This window comes from Pogona vitticeps, chromosome 1, assembly GCF_051106095.1.
Source record: "Pogona vitticeps strain Pit_001003342236 chromosome 1, PviZW2.1, whole genome shotgun sequence".
In the NCBI taxonomy this organism is placed as follows: Eukaryota; Metazoa; Chordata; class Lepidosauria; order Squamata; family Agamidae; genus Pogona; species Pogona vitticeps.
The window spans coordinates 124,536,234-124,556,473 of record NC_135783.1 but is presented as its reverse complement, the minus strand read 5'-3'; the positions used below and the strand labels follow the sequence as shown (position 1 = coordinate 124,556,473).

Below are 20,240 nucleotides of genomic sequence, written 5' to 3'. Positions count from 1 at the left end.
TCTGAAACAGGTTTTTTTAATGATTTACCTTTCAGTGGTTAGCATCCTGTACACACCTATCTAGAGGTAAGCATGTCTGTATAAAAGTCAGTCCCACAGAGTTCAGTGTAAATTGGAGTAAACTCAAGTTGAAACTGTCTTGGAAGTTCTCAACAGGATGAGAGAACTTCATTGGAAGTTCTTTGAAGATGCCGGCCATAGAGACTGGCGAAACGTTAGGAAGAACAACCTTCAGGACACGGCCAAAGAGCCCGAAAAACCCACAACAATCTCAACAGGATGTTTTTTAAAAAATGATACTTCACAACACTTGTTTACTTTTTTTATACCTTAACTTCTTTAATTATTTTCACTTTAATGAAGCTTCTTTCCTAGTTACTTTTCCCTGGAGAAAAAAGTGGGATTCTGTGAATGCCACCATTGCTCCTCTTCACTGTGGAGTAATGACACCTCTTAGTAATTTTGCTTTCCTCCATACTTAACACACACATGCAGTGTGGTTTTTATGGTAATCAGTAGGCAATTATAACATTTGTTGAAGCATGTTGTAGCAGTTACATTTTAAAAAATGTGCATATATGTATTTTTTTAATCCCACAGATGTATCTTGTGATTTTTCCAGAGGGAACACGTTACAATCCAGAGCTACCAAAAGTCATTGCAGATAGTCAATCATATGCTGAGAAGGAAGGTAAGACAAATGTTATCCAAAAATTTCTTTTGGGGGAAGTAAGGGAAAATAAGATAAAGAAGAGGGTCGAGTTTGACAGACTTGATTTATGGCTACAGACTGGTTTGTGACATTAAAAAGAGTGCATTTATCCTGAAGAAATTCAGTCACACAGTGTGGTTTCAAAGGAAAGAATGTGGCTTTAGCTTAAAAAAGCTATAGACTTGTTTGATATGGAGCAAGTTCAGAACCTGGCAGTAAAGATGAGATACACTCACTTCAGTGTTATTTCAAATGGTGTTCATTATTGACTGTATACCTGTGATTCAATGAGATGTCCACAAATTGGAAAGAGGTGCTATAAACCAAAGGGCTTATATGCTTCCCCATCCAGTTTTTGCATAGCTTGGAGAAGCTTTTTGTCAATTACCACCTAATCTTTCCTGGGGGTAGTCAGCCTACTTGCCTGTCTTGGAAATCATGTGATAAAATAATCAGCCACATAAAATCATACGTATTGTACAGAACCTAGTTGCTCATATAAACCTTTCCCTCAGTCTTAATGCAGAAAAGCATTTGAAAGCAACAGCTTCTATTACATATTTACGTCAGTGTAAATTTCAGTGGTAAATTGCCACCCATAAACCTTTTTTTCTGGTGGCATGCCAAGTCACACAATGGCTGTGTGACAAGAAAGAGCAGCTTCTTGACTGGTGGCAATTTCCCACTGAAATATTCAGTGATGGGTTACACCTTTGGGTATAATTAACAGGATTCTGGACTATAATTTGTGCAAAACGTTGCTGCCAGTCTTTTTTTGCTTAAGCTGCATTGACTGCTATTTAATTCCAAGGCTTAGCTGAAGGTAATCGTTTTGCACTTTAGAGCCACGAACTGATATTCGAGTAGTTTAAGAACCGTTATCCCTCCACAGCTTTCTTCCTTCATGCTCCATTCGACAACTTAACTCTTGTACTACATTTAGCTGCTGCGTGAGATATGGCAGGTAGTTATTAGTGGCATAGAACACCCACCCACAAAATGTTTATTGGGTGCTAAAACTTTGTTCTTTTAATTGTCTGACAAAGATATGGCTATTCCAGAAGACTCTTAAGTGATTGGTGTCTCGGTCTTCTTGTTTTACTGTTTGCATTCTTGATTTATGCATTTCATTTGATGTTGTTTGATTTTCACTTAATTCTGTGTTGTATTTCTTTTGCCTACTGTATCATCTGTTCTTATATAAGCCATCTTCTTTTCTCTTTGTGAGGAAACACGGTGCAATAACATAGTTTAGTAATAAGTAACAGAGAAAAAAGTTAGGAATAATACCATTGTAAAAATGATACACATTTGTCAAATATCCAGCAGTCTTACTAAGCATCATGAAGCTGTAGATTGGTTTCAATGAAAGTAGTCTGTAGAGTATTTTTACAGTTCAAAAAGAAAATGACTTTTACCTGCCTGTTACTCAGTTTGGTTCAAATTCTGCTTTCTTATAATCACACCTTTTTGTTTCTCTCACCTTTTTTAAGACAACTATGAAGTCTTAGTCAGTAGTTATTAAACTCATTATGGTGGAGTACGACTGGCTACATAAATGCAAACTTTCAGCGTGTTCTTTTGTTCTTTTTTGAAACTGGCTGTTTCACATTCTTCTATAGAATAAACATGAAGGAATGTGACACCAAATATTTCAATTACATGTGAAGCCGGATCTGTAGCATTTATAATTTAAGATACTTTTTAGAACTTTGAAGTGAGCCTTTTGGAATCCTAGTCTTAAATAACAGAGCCAATGTATCTGCATGGTTTGCAAATCTAACTTTATCACTGCATGAGAGTGGAGTGATGTTATTGTGCAGCAGAGCTAATAAACATCGTACAAGGCAATTCTAAAAATGGTCAAACAAAAAATTATAGCTTTGAAACCGCATCAACACCAGATTTGATACAGATATAGGAGACAGTCTGCTTTTGCACTATGCCAAATTTGGAGTAGTTTGTGGCAAAACAGGTTTGAGTGATTAATTTTTTTCAAATAGAAGTGTTCTCCCATGTGCAGAAACAAGCAACTTTAAAGGTCGCCAGATTTAAAACAGATCAAATAAATTTAAAATACCAATCTTGTTTATCTTGAAAAAGAATGGTTGGCTCCACCTGCTTTTTTTTAATATGGAAGAAATCCAGATTGCATGGGATGAAATATTGATCCTAAAAAATACCTTTCAAAAACATTCACTTTGTTTTGAGACTGTTCATGCATGCAGCAGGATTACCAGCAAGAGCATTGCAAAATAGATACATTCTTGCATCTTCATGGCTCGGAAAGAGAGATGTTTGGGAAGGTCACAGAAACAAAGGACAGGTTTTCTTCGAAGAATTAAAAAGAACAGAGTTGCTTTAAATAAAGCAATGGAATGACAGTTCTCTAGAAAGGGACATTTTGCCATGTATCTCTGGGAAATTAGCATACCATTTTGCAGGGCATATTTCAAAGTATTTCTGCATTACAAAAGCATCGAGCGTTAGTGTTTGTCCCAGCCTAGAGTGCTTTCAGTAAAGATTCTCTTAGGATTTGTGAGACTGGGCTCTTGACATCAAAGGGGAGATCAGCACCAGATCTGGGGCAATATGAATTTTGGACCCTTTCAGACAGAACCCAAAAAGGCATCCATGCTGGCAAAGGTATTCTGTGTCTGGTTGTAAAACGTTTTAAAATACAGTTCTAAAATAATACAAACATTCAGAAGCTCACGTTTAAGCTGTGAAATTACTGTTTTTTGCTTTGTGTCTGGGGATGGTCTTGCTGAATGTTTGGAGATGTTAGAAGGTGATCTCCTGGTCAGAACAGTACTCCCTTTCTTGAACCATACATCTGGAGAGACACAAAGGATTCAAAAAAATACAGACTTGGAAATCTCTCCCTTTTAAAAAGTGAGATATATGTTTTCTTGGTCAAGTAAATCATTCATCTTCTTAGCAAATGAGTAGGTTTGAGTTATTTTGTGCAGTATTTTATAGAAGCCTGAAGCACTATTAGGTATGTTGAACCCAGTGCTTAGCAGTAAAAACAACTGCTGTCATAACACCATTCAGGACGCACAGATTAGAACAACATCTTAAAAACACAACACAGTTGCACTTTGATTTGAAAACGAAAATCCCATGCTCTAAGGCTGTGTTATGCTTCAAAATATTTGCGCAGTCAGTCTTGTATCGAATAAGTAAACACTGTCCGAATGGGTACGGTTGACTTAATATCAGCACTTTCCGTAGCTATAATATGTGATGAAAGAACACTTTTGTAGAAGCAGTAAACATTTTTGAAAAATGGTTCATAGGAAGACTGATTAACGTGAGTAGTTAATTCCTGTTTGTGTAAAAATGGAACATCTAGCTGCTTTACTGTTAATGAAGAACATTTTCCTTCTTTATTCTACATTTGTTATTGTAGTTCCATATAAGCTAGTAAAATCATTTGAATGATTAGCTGTAATTTTTTTTAAGTAACACAAATCCTTATTGTTGGATTCTTTTCTTTGTACAAAATAAGGGCAAGAACGAATAACCTTTGTTTTAAAAAATATATTACTCTTGGGAGATGAAATTCTTTTAACAGCAGGATACTGGAATTTCGGCTGATATTTTCAAAATTAAAGACAGTTCCTCCTTAATGAAAGAACACTGGCTTCTTGTAATGTCATCAGAGCAGTTTCAAGGTCCTTTCTGAAAAGGATTTATTGAAATCACTTTGTACGTTCAATATAGGAATTTAGAGTTGTTTATATACCCTGCATAGTAGTGTAGTTTAATCTGAAGCCAAAAGTTAAATCTGTTATGAGGAAAATCTTGGAAGGCCATGTAAGTTCCAGTAGAGTCAGGGAGACCCACAGGTAAGCCCTTTCAATTAGATTTGTTTATAGGTAGGCAGTTGGATCAGGTGGGGAAGATCAGTTCAGGTAAGTGGCTAAGCAGCCATAGTATCCAAAGCAGCTTCCTAGAAAGGTGCAAGGAAGTAGTTATAAGCAGCCAGCCTTGACCTGGAGAGTCCCGAGTTGCAGGATACTGTTTACTGGGTATTCCCCTTAGCCTGGAAGTTTACATAATCCAGGATGTGTTAAAAGATTAATGGAACTCCATTACAGTGTTGAGAAAGCGCAGAAGATTGTGATACCTTCCTAGTTCCTACAAGAGATTAATAGTAAATTCATAGTTTTGTAAGGGTGTGCCATTGGTTGCTTGCTGACAGTCTTTGATAATCCTTCATCCTTTGGAGGAAGGGGGATGACTCTGTCACTGCTTTAGATTCGCAGCTCAATTTCCCTAGCACATCTCTCTTAATGTTAATGCAGTGTTTTTCACTATTGCAGTGGTTCCCCACCTTAGGTCCCCAAATGTCCTTAAACTACAACTCCCGGTAAACCTAGCCAACACAGCTAGTGGTGAAGGTTTCTGGGAGTTTTAGTCCAAGAACATCGGAGGACCCAGAGCACTGTTGGGATGTTCGGAAGCTTAGCAAGTTTTCCCAACAATCAGCAAAGGTAAACTGGTTTCCCTGAAAGATGGCTTGGTTTATTTATTTATTTATTTATTTATTTATTTATTTAATTTATATGCCGCCCACACTACCCAAAGGTCTCTGGGCGGCTTACAGCATTTAAAATACAATAAAGATATGTACATTTAAAATACAATTAAAAAATATATAAAATTGCCATCAGACCCACAGTTAATATTATTTCAGTTAAAAGCCTTCTGGAACAGGAAGGTTTTGACCTGGCGCCGAAATGTCATCAGTGTCGGCGCCAGACGAATCTCAGTCGGGAGGGCATTCCATAGTCTGGGGGCAGCTGCCGAAAAGGCCCTTTGTCTGCAAGCCATCCCTCTTACCTCCTTGAGGGATGGCTCTTTCAAAAGGGCCCCCTGGCTAGATCTTAACTGCCGGGTAGGCAGTTGCCACAACTGAGTGTGCTGCATGTTCTGTTTTGTTGTGTACTGTACAATTTGTTTGGTGCTAGTTTTTGACCATAATAAATTCAATTCAGTTCAAGTTACAACTGTCTTCCTCCTTTAATTGCCAGGAAATTGTTGGGTGTGTATGAAAACAATGGCCAGAATCCTGTTGCTTAGCGTAGTAAATTGCACCAGAGTAGGCCCATCGACTCAGTTGGTGTTTGAGGAGTCCTCGGTAAGTTCCATTGAATCAGATGGAGTGATTCTAGCTAGAACTTACTTTAGCATAATAAGTCACAGAGTAAGGCCCTTTTGAATTAATGGAAGTTATAGAGGAGTTGGATTGCCCATTGATTCAGTGATTCTACTCTCGTGTGATTTACTACAGTGAGCGACAGGATTTTGGCCATGATGCCCTCCAGTGATGCTGAACCCTAGGAGGTCTGGCTGCACCCTATGAGAACTTAGACTGTACTGTAGAGTACGCACCAGAATATTTTGCATTGCTGATGGATTTTGTGACATACCTGTGCAAACAGTCCCTTCAGATGGAAAGGTTGTAAGACACTGATTGAAAATCAGACTAACAAAGAATCAAAATAAATGCTAAAGTTTAAAAATATATTCTGGATATTTCTGTGAGAATAGTCTTTTATTCCATACAACACTTCATATTTTTCCTCTCACGCAGGACTGGCAGTGTTGAAACATGTTCTTACACCACGAGTGAAGGCTACTCATGTTGCTGTTGATTCAATGAAGGACTATTTGGATGCCATTTATGATGTTACAGTAGCATATGAAGGCACTGTGGATCAAAAAGGACAAAGGAAAGTCTCACCATCCATGACAGGTAAGTGCTGCTGAATAATAAAAAGAACCTCCCTATCCAGTTAAAAGCTTACAGAAATCTGTTCATAGGGTGGATGTGAACAACCTGATTTTTCTCCCCGAGCAGATTTGCTCTGCCAGCTTGTCTCCTGCCAAATCAAATTGCCAGGTGTGTTATAATCCCTCTGTTTTCACAGTCCCGGCCCAAGAGGAAAACAGGAGGTTTATTGGATCCCTGATGGCTCTCATGCCCTAGACACATTGGCAGAACGAGCCATATAAAATCATTCCTTTGTTCCTAAATTGCATCAGATTAGAAGCATCCCTTTGTTTCATTCCAAAGACCAATTTCGTCCAGTAGGTATTCCACTAATCACTTCAGAGCTCAGCAGCCTGTTAGGTTATGACTTGCATAAGCCATCTGCATTCATCCTCATGTACGGAAGAGTCAGCTGATTATTCCAGATGGCTTTCCATCCTCTCCTTATTTAAGGTTTGTGGTGTGCAATTTGTGGTAATTACCATAAAATTGGCCAAGGATTTTACTAGATTTCTTGTTGGGCTGGAAATGCTGATACCACTGCAGCCTTGGTCAATTACTGTCTTATTTCTGTCTGAGGTTGCTTAAATAATAATGTAATCCCAAAAAGATGGGAAAATCTGTACTGGGAAAGTGAATATTTTGCTAAATAGAAACAGGAGATAGAATCCTCTTGGTATTTGCATAACCTGCAGCTAATTGATGAGGTGCTGGGGCACATATTTGTGCAGTCAGTCATGTGACCAGTCAAGACAGTTTTGGAATACCTTACGAAGATACCAGCAGGATTCTGTCCAGAGTGTTCTCTAAGGCTAATCAACCTACAGTGATCACCACTTCGACATCCCTGTGTGATTTTTAACCCAGTGGCACTAGATCAATTGCAAAGAGAGAGCTAGTGCAGAAAAGGTAAGGCTTCAGAAATCTTCTGGAGATGACTGATGGCTGTCCAGACTCACTCAGTTGGCCCCCAGATGTTCACACATGAAAATTAGGCATTGCACAGTTTTGGGTATTAGGGGGAAAGGGAGATCATACTAGGTGTTCCAATTATTCCTGGGTGTTCAGACTATGATAAGCTGTTGCTATAGTGTGTTTATAGTTTTTTTTCTGTACAAATCCTAACCTATGACTTTAAAACAATAATTCTTTGTCTTATACCCGGAAATGGCACTTTGCCGTCTGCATACTTTGCATGCTTCCCTCTTCATCTTTCCAGCATCTAAGAATAAACTCCTTTTAACTGTCATTAGACTTCAAAATTTAATCCAGCTGTTCCTCTCAGATGCTCTTGCAGTTCCATTCAGATGGGGAATACAGTCATATGTGCATGCATGAACAGGCATACATGCCCGTAGACATGCATACATGCAGCAGGCAAAAGCATAAAACTATGGAACAGAGCAGGAGATGATCCTTACTGTCACTTCAGACACCTCAGAAAGCCATACAGGCAAGCCCCTGCCTTCCATCTGATTTGGGGGTTAGGGGAAGGCTGTAGGGAAATACAACTGGCCTCATGGTGCATTTTGGCGCATGAGCACAGCTTTGTGTTTCTTTAGAGTTATGTCCTCTTCCAAATCGCAGTGGTGATACCATTATCATGCCTGGCTAGCAATGCCAAAAAAATTTTATTCACTCCTGGTTAAGGCAGATACTTCCATAATACATTGGGCTGCTGCCCCAAATGCACTTGCTCATCCCCATTAAACACACTGACATGTAGTTCTGAGTAAACGTACATAGGATTGCATAGTCGTTCTTATTCTTACATTAATGTCTTTGTTTATGTACACTGTAGTTGTATGTACAGTTTCAGCACATGATGACAACACTTACCTTTAACTCTAGCATTACAAGAGATAAAGTTACCCTTTTAGCCCCCTTTTAGAAGGGTTCAGTCCAGATTTGTCCTCCCCTAGTATTAGAAGAAGAAAAGCAGTGATTTAAATAGGCTGTTCTGCAGCCCCACATCCAATGATAATTCAGGATAGAGAAGGGACAATGGATCAAAACTGCTGTGCCCATTTTTACCCATCTTTGACCAATCTCTGATTGGTCCCAGTTCCCTGTATGAATAGAAGGAGGCTAAGTCGAAGTATGGATCCAATCTAATAAATGTAAGCAAGTTGTGTTGTTGTTGTTGTTGTTGTTGTTGTTGCTGCTGCTGCACTAAACACTGGACAAAATCCTGTTGCTTAGTTTAATAAATCACACTGGAGGAGGTCCATTGAATCAGTGTGCACTTAGTGAGTCAACTCCTTTGCAAGTTCCTTTGATTCAAATGGTGCTTTTCTAACTGTGATTTACTATGCTAAGCAACAGGATTTTGGCCATTAAGTATACCTATTCTGAGATACATCTAACCTCCAATTTTCTTTTCTTACACTGTAGTAATTTTGCTAGTTCCATCCTTCGTATGTTTTTAGAACTAAATTTTACTTGGGATCACACTGGGTGATTTAATTTTTCCCCCCATCTGCAGCTCCAAGAATAACTGTGGTGGACCATTCAGATACCACACAATAAGCAAGAATTCTTGAGATTATAGTGCTTCTGTAAGCAAACACAGATGCTTGCTGATGTTTGGTTTCAGTTCTTAGATTTTACGACTATGAAAGCTGAACTAGAAATAGTTTCTTTGAAATCAGCCAGTTTTTTTCCCCCATCAGAGTCCCCTTAACACATTCTGAAGGGTTTCTGAGTCACAATAAGAAACTTGTTCCTAATCGAAACTTTAGGTAATGTATGGTTTTTAATTAGGTTGCTTCTTGCAGAGAAGGCTTTTGTTTAGCTCCTGGTTCCAAGAATAGTTTTCTGGCAGGTTAGAATTAAGCAGCCCGTCAGATTCAAGCATTTTGAGCCAATATTCTTAAAGTTGAATGTGATTTGGACTTAATGAATTGCTGCAGTGAAGTTTAGATTTTTTTTAAGCTTAATTACATAAGCCTTTGGGGAGTTGAGCTGATGTGAAATTAAGGGTCATGGGACTATGCAACCTTTAGTGGCTCTTGTGATAGGATCCAGCTGTTCTTTGCAAAAACAGGAATGCCATAAATTGTTCTTATCCACTGCTAAGCAGAAGTGGTTACAGTGACACTGTATCTTTAAAAAATGAATGGGTCTCGCTAAGATGAAGTGCATAATTAAAATAGTTCCTTGAAACTCTTGATTGTATCCAGTTGACCATTTTCATAATTGCACTGAAAAATTGGATGGTTTTATTTATTTTTTGGTGTTAAGCCTGAGAGGGGCATAGAATGGAGTAGAGAGTGGTGATTTCTCCCACACTTTCATAGTAACTTAGACAGAAGAGTTGCGACGATGCACTGCTACATTAGTTGACCACTATGTCCTCACCTATCTTTCATGTAATGACTACAACCTTTGTAAACTACAAAGAGTTATAAAATATCCTAGGAAATTCACATTGAAGAGTGAGATATACAGTAACATAAAAAATCCCAAGGGTGTTGACCGCTAGCACCCAGCCTGTATGATAGTTTGGTATTTTTAAAAATTATATTTACAAACAAAAACATATGGATAGATTAGATTAAAATGTACATTGTTGTAGAAAATAGAATTGCATTATAAATAGATGTCCAAAACAAACTATAAATAAAACAAAATCGCATATCTGGTTGAAATCTGACTAGGGCAGTGGTGGCAAACCTTTTTGGGTTTGCGTGCCCAAACTGGAAAAAAAACAAAACAGCAGGTGGTGTGCTGCCGCGGCGGCGAAACCGGAAGTGGCGGCGGAAGGTGGAATCCTGGCATGGAGGTGCCTCAAGACCCCACTCCGGATCCGCCTGCTGAAGCGCCAGCACTGCAGCTGCCTTTTCAGGTTTGTCTGCATGGGGGGGAGTAGCGATCTGGTGACTTATGGCTCCGCGTGCCAGCTGTGGCACATATGCCATAGGTTTGCCATTGCTGGGCTAGGGGAATGTAGATTCCTGAGAAACACACTTTTTATTAATTTTCTATTTTTCCAAATTATTCAATTTCATGAAGCCCTATAATTCAAAGTTTAGTGGTTCTGAGGCCTTCTGGCTCGGAACAACCAGTTTATTTCACAGACAAAATACTACTCAGTGCTGGGACCGTCCGGGTTCAATAACATTCACATGTCTACCTGAAGTCCTGGCTTTGATTTAAATGTTTTACCAATGCCTGTGTTGTATTGTAAACCAGTTCTTGTGGAAAAAAAAATTAATGTGGTTTGACTTGAAGAGAGGAGGCATGCTGCCAAAAGAAGAAAGGAAAGGAAACCCCCAAAAAAAGATAATAAGAGAGATTTTATATGCACAATTGAATGACATTTATATATCCCGAGGAGATACCACATCCACCTGCTGTAATTTGTCCAAAATGTCTGTATAAAGCACTGTATTTTGTGCTTTAATGTTTTCAAAGAAAAATATATTTATTTGGTACTGTATTTCTAAAGGGGTTCTTTATTTCATTGCGCTGACTGTTATACACCAATGGAATGACTGTTAAGCCAGAATCAACACCAAAACTAAATGTGAATCTATTGAAATGGCAGACAGAATGATGAAAAGTCATGTAAAATCATAAAAACAGTCAAAGAAATGAATATTCCATTGCCTTAAAAATAACAGTAATGATAGTGATTGATGCATGGAAACAGAAACAGATATGTCACTATCGTGAAAGCAATGAGAAAGTCATATATGAAATATAAAAGTAAATGCATGCATACTAGTTGACAAATGTAATATAAGAAACCTTGTATTAAGCTATAACTTGGCCTAGCAATCTTCCCATTTGAATTAACGTAAACATTCTGAAATATAAAAGAAATATAGGTCTACTACACCCACCCTAGCTGATCATCTTTTTCTTTTCTCCTGTCTGCTCTGGTTTTTATACGATTGGTCTATGCCATCTGTTTTTAAGAGTTATTTGTAATGTTGCTTTTAATGCTTTTAGCTTTTTTTGTTTTGTATTATATTTATTGTAACTGCCCAGAGTATAATCTCGGCACTAGTGGGATTTGAAGAAATAAATATAAATAAATACTACTCCGGTGAAAAGTTGAGGAAGTGTTTAAAAAGATTCTCCATCCAAAAATTCAAAAGTGGGCAACGAAGATTGATTGAAATTAAGGGGAGGGGAAACAGAGACTTAACCATGAGATTTAGCAGCAAAGCTACAGAGAGACATTCAAAAAGGAGTGTGTGTGGAATATCCGTGTAAAGGAAAGTGGATACAGGCAAAAAAAGGGGCAGAATATAGCAATGCTAAGTGGTGAAAAAATAAAAGACCTGTTCTGGATGGGATAAAAAGATGCAGGATGTAGTAGGATGGAGAGTGTACATGAGAGGGACCTCATTTGGATGTCAGGGATGTTTCTGGCAAGATTGACATACAACCTGGCCCTAAAGGTGGAATGCATACTCTATCCAGACCTCTGAGAGGCAAGCATATTTCAAATTGCAGAAAACAAAATTGCAATTAGGAGAAAGAGGCCAGGGGGGAGACAGTTCTATGAACAATATGGGGGTAAAATTGCCTTTTTCTCCACTTGGACAATAAACCCTCAACTAAGAACATTAGAGTGAAGCAAAGAGGATAAAGAGTGAAGCAAGCCGGCCTCCTGCCTTTGGTCTCCCAGATTCTTGTCAACTCGTAAGAGATCCGGCCTTCCCCTCCTCAACTCCAGAGCTGCCTTTTCGGGACTCCGGTCCAGGGTCAGGCATCTCTTTGGCCTCCTGGACTTCTTAGCATCCAGCGGCTACGGGACCTGGCCGTTCCTCACCCATGTTGGGTTCTGCCTCAGCCTTTCCGAAAGAGGGGCTCATCCAGTGAAGTCACGGCAACATGTCTCATAGGAAAACCCGTTGACCTTTATGTGAAGAAAATGTTAGACTAAATAGGCCTGTGTTCCATAACTTCAACATTGTTCTTATGTTCTTGCCAGTGAGTCCAACATAGCACCCGAGAAGTAATATTTTATATAGAAAAATACTTTAATTTCAGCTTTTTTCCTGAGTTTCCAACCAAGCCAGATTACCCAGGACATCCTAAATCACACAAAGCAGCTCTCTGAGCATTCACAATAAGAAAGAGCTAAAGAAAGCTGTGTAACACTTAATGTCTCTGAACACGGATGAAAAATGCCTTCTTCATATTATTCAGGGTTCAAATCCTAGATCTGTTTCCAAACATCTCTTTCTTTTAAAGATTGTTTCATTCATTCATAGCTCGGGGTTTTGGAATCATGCACAAAGGGACAAGGCTGTTCATTATGCTGTTTTGGATTTTAGACTTCCTTTGTAAGGAGTGTCCAAGAATCCATATCTTTGTTGATCGAATTGAATTAAAGGATATTCCAGAAGAACAGGTGTTTATGAGAAGATGGCTTCATGAACGCTTTGAAATCAAGGATAAGTAAGTAATGGGTCTATAATTGAAAAGTTTAATAATCTAGTTTGAGATTATTCCACAAGACTTGATAGAATGGAAATCTAATGAGCAGATGACTGAAAATTAGGAATAAAATGTTTTAAGGTTTCAGAGCTTCTGCTTATATTGGAAACAACATCTGCTTGCTATGAGCTTCATAATGATGGAGGCATAGAATGTTGAATTTGGACGTAGAACACACAGGTTCAAATCTCTATTAATTAGCAAACTTATTAGCAGCTGTGATCAACCTTCCCTCTAATTTTCATTGCTGCTGCGTGGCAGCCTCGCCCCATTCGCGCACAGGGGTGCGGCTTCATCCAAAATGGGAAGTAAACAGACCAAATGCCTGTACATCGCCCCGATTAAGCTCTGTGCACGGGCACAGCTTAGAAGGAACGCGGACTATGATGCAGTTAACCGTCTCTCAGTTTAGTTTCCTTAGTGGGCTAAAGAAAGTTTCAGCCTTCTTTTCTAAAACACTTTTTCATCAATGAGCTGATTAATGAAGTTAACCTGTTTGATATGTTTGTTTAAGAATGGTGGGATGGATTCACATGGTGACTTTATTCACTGAATGGTTTCCCTGGGCAAAACCAAGCTGTTGTCCATTTCACCCAAGGTCCATTTTGCAGCCTTTGGGTTCATGCATGTAAGAAGAATGACTGTAATCTAGTCACATTGTAAAAACAATACACCGCTTATACTCCTCCCCATAGTATTAAAAGCACTCTCGGGACAGTTTACAGTTTAATTATGCAAGCTATACATTACTTCCCCCCCCCCCAGTTTACTCAGTTTACCGACCTCAGAAAGAAGGAAGGCTGAGTCAACCTCGAGCCACCTACCTGAGCCAACCAGGATTGAATTTAGGTTGTGAGCAGAGAGACTTGACTGCAATACTGCAGTTTAACCATTGCACCATGAGGCTCCAGTAATGTTTATCGAGATGTGAAGACCCTTTTTCATTTATACTTGGTTTTTGGAAATCAACCAAGTTTTGTCCAGTGTATGTGATGAATAGATATGAAAAATCTCACCAAACGTATTATGACAGTTGATCCTGACCTTGCATCCCCAGAAGTTCTTAGACTAAAACTCCCAGAAGGCTTCACCACTAGCTATGCTGCCAAGATGTCTAACAGTTGTAGTCCAAGAACATCAGGGGACCCAAGGTTGGGAACTATTGGTATGTCATAAATGAGGGTGCCCATCCTGTTTTTAACATTTTCTTTGCTCCTAGGCTGCTGATAGAATTCTATGATGCAAAAGATTCTAAAAGAAGAAACAAATTCCCTGGGAAATGTGTTAATTCAAAGCTAAGTCTCAAGAAAACTCTGCCATCCTTACTGTTTTTAAGTGGCCTGACTGTTAGTATGCTACTGACAGAATCTGGAAGGAAACTTTACGTGAGAACATGGATATACGGGACTTTATTCGGCTGCCTGTGGATAAGTGTTAAAGCATAAGGAGATTTTGCACTTGCTGTGAGTGGCGTTGCTGTCCTGTCTTGCACATGGCATCAGACTTTTTTCCTAAATTTATAAAGAAAATGTAAATAAAGCCTTATTAATGGATCTTTGGATGAATTAGTACTTACGACCTAAATCTGTTATGGTCAGTGTGGAGAATATGTATCTTTAATTATACTCCTGGTTTTTTGAGAAAGCGCAGATAACCAGATAATTTAATCTAGACAATTTTTCCATCATGAACACATATCTGACTGCACTTGATTGAACAGAATATGTGTTTATAAATAAACAGCCTAAGTGGACCAGTGAATGTATTTGCTGATATTATTTTAGGCATAGGTATTTATCCCAAGACCAGAATTTGTTGTTCTTTATTTCTCTGCAGCAACTGTATCACAGCTGTATTGCAAACTGAACACCAAAGCTAATCTATTGGTTTTTTCCTCATTTAATCCAGATGTTTCTCACGTTTTCAACAACAACAAAAATTAACTTGGAAATGCAATAAAAAGAGGAGGGTATATACTGTTTGGGGGAAATGAATTTTTTGAAGATGTGTGGAATGTTGTTTGTGTTATATTGCCAACTGCCTTCATTTTTGTGTCCAGAAATATTCATTTTTAAATTTACAAGTTGCTGTTTTTTTAAAAAAACACCCTGTGTTGGTGCGTATATGATTATATAAGAGTATGTCCAAATTGAAGCTAGCTCATTTCTAACCTTACCTGTGCTAGATTTCCTGAAATCTTTTGGAACATGCTGGTGGAGCTGCTGGCTCATAGTCTGTGTGCCATAAACACCAGTAAACATTCCAAAATTTCCTGTTCCCTTAGGACTTACTTCACACAAGATGTTTTGCCTACCTAGAAATTGATTATCTTGTCATATCCTTTATACCATCTTACTCATGAATATAGGTGGATGTATTTCTCTGACTAAACCAGTTGCAAACAAAGGTTAGGGTGGAAAATGTCATTTGTCATCCCTGAAATTACCCTTCACCACATAGAACCAAGAGGATGTGCACCATAGTGAACAATGCTGCTATGCAGCTAAGAGCCTATTTTATAATAAGGAATATCCATGTGTTCATGTCCAAGCAGAAAGCATGTGCCTTTGCCTTCTGATTATGAATTTAACGTGATGATTCAAAGTCTGATCATTAGGTAATTAACTATAAACCTAACTTTGGGGCATTTCCAAAGCTCTCACAAGTAGGGTGCATATCTGATGAACTGAAAAAACATAACTCAAGGTATGCAATTTGTACTGTAGCATAATAGTGAGATATACATATTCTATTATTATTTTGCCTGTTTGAAAATGCTTCTTGTCACTGGTTGGAGATGTATTACGAAAGCGTTACTGATGTTAGGGGGCTAATTCATCTGTATGCAGTAGGGGAAGAAATTATCTTTCGTATTAATTATTTCATATAAAAGAAAAAAGTCATTAAGAAAAAACCCAAGATTCTCCTGTCACAGTGGAAAAAGATGAAAATATACATTTATCTTTTTGAATTTTTCATATAAAATTTCTGTTGGCTTTTATGAGACTTGAATTGTTTTAAGGCACAACATGAACTAAAATGGTTGTGATCTAGATTTATATAATATTAAAGGTGTTTGTTACTAACGATAATGAGTAAGGAAGATCTTCTTCCAAGTTTTTCTTAAACTAATATAGTTAGAAAACTGGTTGAAATCCTGTTGTAGTCACACCTTCAGTTGCAATCGATAGCATGAAAAACAGGCTGTCAATCAGCAGAACTGAAGATGGAATCACTGGACTTATTTCCCTAATGAAAATGGGTGTGTGTTTTTTTAAGCATTCTCAAGCTACAGTACTAAACCCCAAACACTAGGAAATATGCTCCATTGGACACAGTGGCTGAAATCTTGTTGCATAGTGTAGTAAGTTGCAACTCAAGTAGCCCCATTGAATCAATTAAACTTGCAGAGGAATTGACTCACCAGATTGTTTCTATTTCTTTGCCCTACTTTAATTGCAACTCACTAACAGAATTTCAACCTTTGTCTCAGATATCCACCCACTTCATTGAACATTGAGTTCTGCATCCTGGTTACAGCTGGCTCTAGTTAAAGAAAAAGAGTACTGATGAACTTTCTGAAATCAAAGTATTGTGTTCTTGAGATACTGTAAGAAAGGTAAACAATGTCCTGTTATTCATTGTAACCTAGATCTGCAGAATTGTCAAGGTTACAACACAATCCTGCAGGTCCCAAGACCAAGAACACATCCACATTCTTGTATTTCTGATCATTATGTACGGGTGTGAAAGCTGGACATTAAATAATTGCTTTGTTTGAAATGTGGTGCTAGAGGAGAGCTTTGCAGATACAGTGGTGCCTCACTTTACGATTGCCCCGCATTACGATGAATCTACTTTACGACAATCTTTTTGTAACGATGGTCTAAATGGGGGAATTTTCGCTTTGCGATGATCGGTTCCCTGCTTCGGGAACCGATTCTTCACAAAATGATGTTTTTTAAACAGCTGATTGGTGGTTTCAAAATGGCCGCCAGGTTTTTTTTAAAATGGCTTCCCGCTGGTTTAGAGATGGATTCCTTGCTATACAGGCAGTGCAAATGGCTGCCGTATGGAGGATCTTCACTGGACGGTGAGTTTTTACCCCATTGGAACGCATTGTACAGGTTTCGATGCGTTTCGGTGGAGTTTTTATTTTTGCTTTACAATGTTTTTGCTTAACGGCGATTTTCCTGGAACGGATTATTGTCGTTAAGCGAGGCACCAATGTACCCTGCACTGCCAGAAATAAAAACTAGTGGGCCCTGGATCAAATCAAGCCTGAACGATGCAAAAATGTTGAAACTGAGGCTGTCCTACTTTGGGCGTGTCATGAGAAGTCAAGATATACTGGAAAAGACAGTAATGCTGAGAAAGGTTGAAGGCAACAGGAAAAGAGGAGGACCAAATACAAGATGGATCGTCTCCCTAAAGTGAAGCCACAAGAGCTGAGGAGGGCTGTTGAGGAGAGGACATTTTGGAGATCACTCATTCATAGGGTCACCATGGGTTAGAGACACTTTGATGGCACATAACAACAACAGTTTATGTTACTTCTCCCGCAATTCATTTATTTTTAAAATGCTATTTAGATCTTGGCTGCTCTTTTAGAATATAAATAGTTGCTAATTTATAATCTTGGAAAGCAGAACGGGTGTTCTCTTTTAGTTTCTCAAGGCCTAAGAAAGTCTTGAGAAGAACAAGGTTTCAAGATAGGTTCAGAAGAGCTCTCCTGACTTTCCTTCATGTGAGGCGTCACTTTCCTATAAGACCAACATTTAAAAAACAAGATGGCAGACAACCCATGATGGTTTTTGCTTTGTAAGCAGACAGTCTAGTTCTGCTACTGCCTGTATCTGATGGCAAGAAGACTGATGTGATTACCTCCATCCATACATTTGTTTGCTTGACTCAAACCATGCTTCTCAGCAGGATGGAACGACACCTTGGGGAAGCTCTCTGGATCCATGGGAAAGACTTCTTTCAAAACATGGATGCTATATGATACTTTTGAACTCAGCAAATTTAATTATCTGCATATCTTCAATAGCTATCCGATGGGGTTGGGGAAAATGTCAGTTACTTGTGGTTCCATCTATGAAAGAGGGTTGTGAAAGCTTCAGAAGGTAACTCATTCAGGCCCTTTTCCTTTGGTTGAAATTAAACCTGCTTAAATTCCTCTGGCTAAACCAACAGGGATATTTAGAAGGTGAATTATAAATGTGTAATGAAAGCAGGCAAAATATTGTGCCTGCTAATTTCACTCTGCTACTTGTGTATATCATATCCACCTTGCTAATTGGTGTACTAGGTTTCGGTTTCAGTTGGGCAGAGTTGGTCCACTGCATCCAAGTCTTTTCACAGAGTTCAGAACTGCAAAAGTAGTAACAAACTTCAAGATCCGTCACTGAGTGAAGATCAGTACCAAAGAGCAGTTTCGTGGTTTACGTTAATAGAAAATATCTTCTTTGAAGTAGGGTAATTTATGTTCCATGCCTTACAGTTCACATAAATGTTTATTTGGCAAATGATCTGGCAGCTTCCCTTGTTAGCTTTCATGTGAAAACTGTCTTGTGAAAGGGTCACGATCTGTACTTATGGAACAGATTCAGTTGCTTTTCTTCTGGAAATTTAGGAGTTGCTGCCAGAATTAAATTAAGGATACATTCCAGTAGAACCTTCTTTCAAAGGATCATGTTGTTGATTTTGAATGTGTATAATCACAAGTAAATATTGAAATTGGAGCAAACACTCAAGAATTATTGCTATGTCTGGCCCATTTTATACTGTGAAAAGTCAGCTTCATTAGTTATTTAAGTTTTAAAAAAATCTAGTACTTTTGTCAAATTATTTTAACTTGCTTCAATTGTGATACTTCAAGGCATTCAAAATTTCTTTACAACTGCCCTACATTAAGTCAACCTAACCTTTGATGCAATACTGTTGTGCCTCACTTGCAGCTTTTTGTTGTTTTTAAAAGGAAACATAAGCTGTCTTGGCAAAAGTGAAACATCATCGCCACAGCCTCAGACACTCTTGAAATTAAAATAGGGTTGTAAAAATAATTAAATTTTATCGTGCTTTTTATTTTGGTTTTGATTTATTAAAAAAATTGAAATCTGGTTCTTTTAGGCTGCCAAATGAGTTACAGAAGGAAAAAGCAGAATGGAAGGTGTTGGTGGCTAAGGTCGAAGAAAAGTAAGCAAGTTGAATATCCCAGAAAGATTTTTGAGGTCAGAGCAGAAAGCTTCCTGCCAATACCAAGATAAATTTAACAGGGTGAATCAAGAGAAAATTCTCCTGATGTGGTGCCCGCCATAAGTCTTTTTCTTGCTCTGGGCAAATCACTTGAAGTTCTCTAACTGCATCTTAACCAGTTCTTTTAACAACAGGTTTTTACAGCCTCCTCTTGTGCCTCCCTGCCTCAAAGGCCTTGGCAGGATACAATCTATCGAGAGCCACCAAAATGGGCTGGAAGCTGTTTTCACAAAAAGTCAGCACCACACACAGGGATACCCTTCAGAACTGCCAAGTGAAATTGCAGGGGAAATTAAGCAAGATGGGATTAAATTTCTAGTAGAGTACTTGGCCAGAATACGGGTTTGTCTCATTAGGACTTACAAAATAAAGTGCGAGGGTTGCAGTGTTGTTAAGCTACAAAAACATTCATGGTTCACTAAGGCAGCAATCTGAATTTGGCCCTTGGCTTAAAAGTACATAGTAGACTTAGATTTGAAAGGTTTTAAGAACTTCTCTCTCTTTTTTTTTTTCACAATATGCTAGGCAACTTGGAGTGCTGTCTGCATTGTGGCAGCACCTGCAGGAACCATGTGGTTATTGTCTTCAGGTTCTGAAATAAAGAACCCTAGGTTTAAAGACTGAAAAGAGATCAAGAAGCTGGCTTCAGATGTTAAGCCCCAGTTTGGCTGCAGACTGCCTTGGATAGCATATTCAAAAAATATTAGATTGCTCAGAATTAAGTTTTGGCAAAGAGCCTTTTGATCATAAGAATAAATATGTTCATCATGCAGGATAATGTTTCATTTAAGATGTCACCTGTACAATCTTTTAGCGGCTTATGACAATTGCAGATTATTCCAAGAAACAACCTGTTTGTAGGTCTGTAATGCCAAAGCCCTAAAAGTCCTTCTGTGCTCTTCCCCTAAAAAGACCATAGGTTGGCTTTTTTAGTCAGCTGTTGTTATCCCTGTGCATCATATGCACTTCTTATGCAGTGTCAAGGGACAGAGAGACAGAAGGACCCCAAAGGGGAGTGTGCAGAATTTT

At 38.5% G+C, this 20,240-nt stretch overlaps 1 protein-coding gene across 1 annotated transcript in view; it reads left to right on the top strand.

Annotated features, from left to right (window-relative positions):
* The window catches only part of AGPAT5 (1-acylglycerol-3-phosphate O-acyltransferase 5), a 35,375-nt gene extending 19,330 nt beyond the window's left edge, over positions 1 to 16,045 (top strand). Inside the window, exons 6-9 of the mRNA XM_073000606.2 lie at positions 601 to 691; positions 6,318 to 6,479; positions 12,791 to 12,914; positions 14,173 to 16,045. Coding sequence (XP_072856707.1) covers positions 601 to 691; positions 6,318 to 6,479; positions 12,791 to 12,914; positions 14,173 to 14,398 — 603 coding nt within the window. The 3' untranslated portion in view covers positions 14,399 to 16,045. The remainder of the gene's footprint in view (positions 1 to 600; positions 692 to 6,317; positions 6,480 to 12,790; positions 12,915 to 14,172) is intronic.
* Positions 16,046 to 20,240: the final 4,195 nt, after the last annotated feature.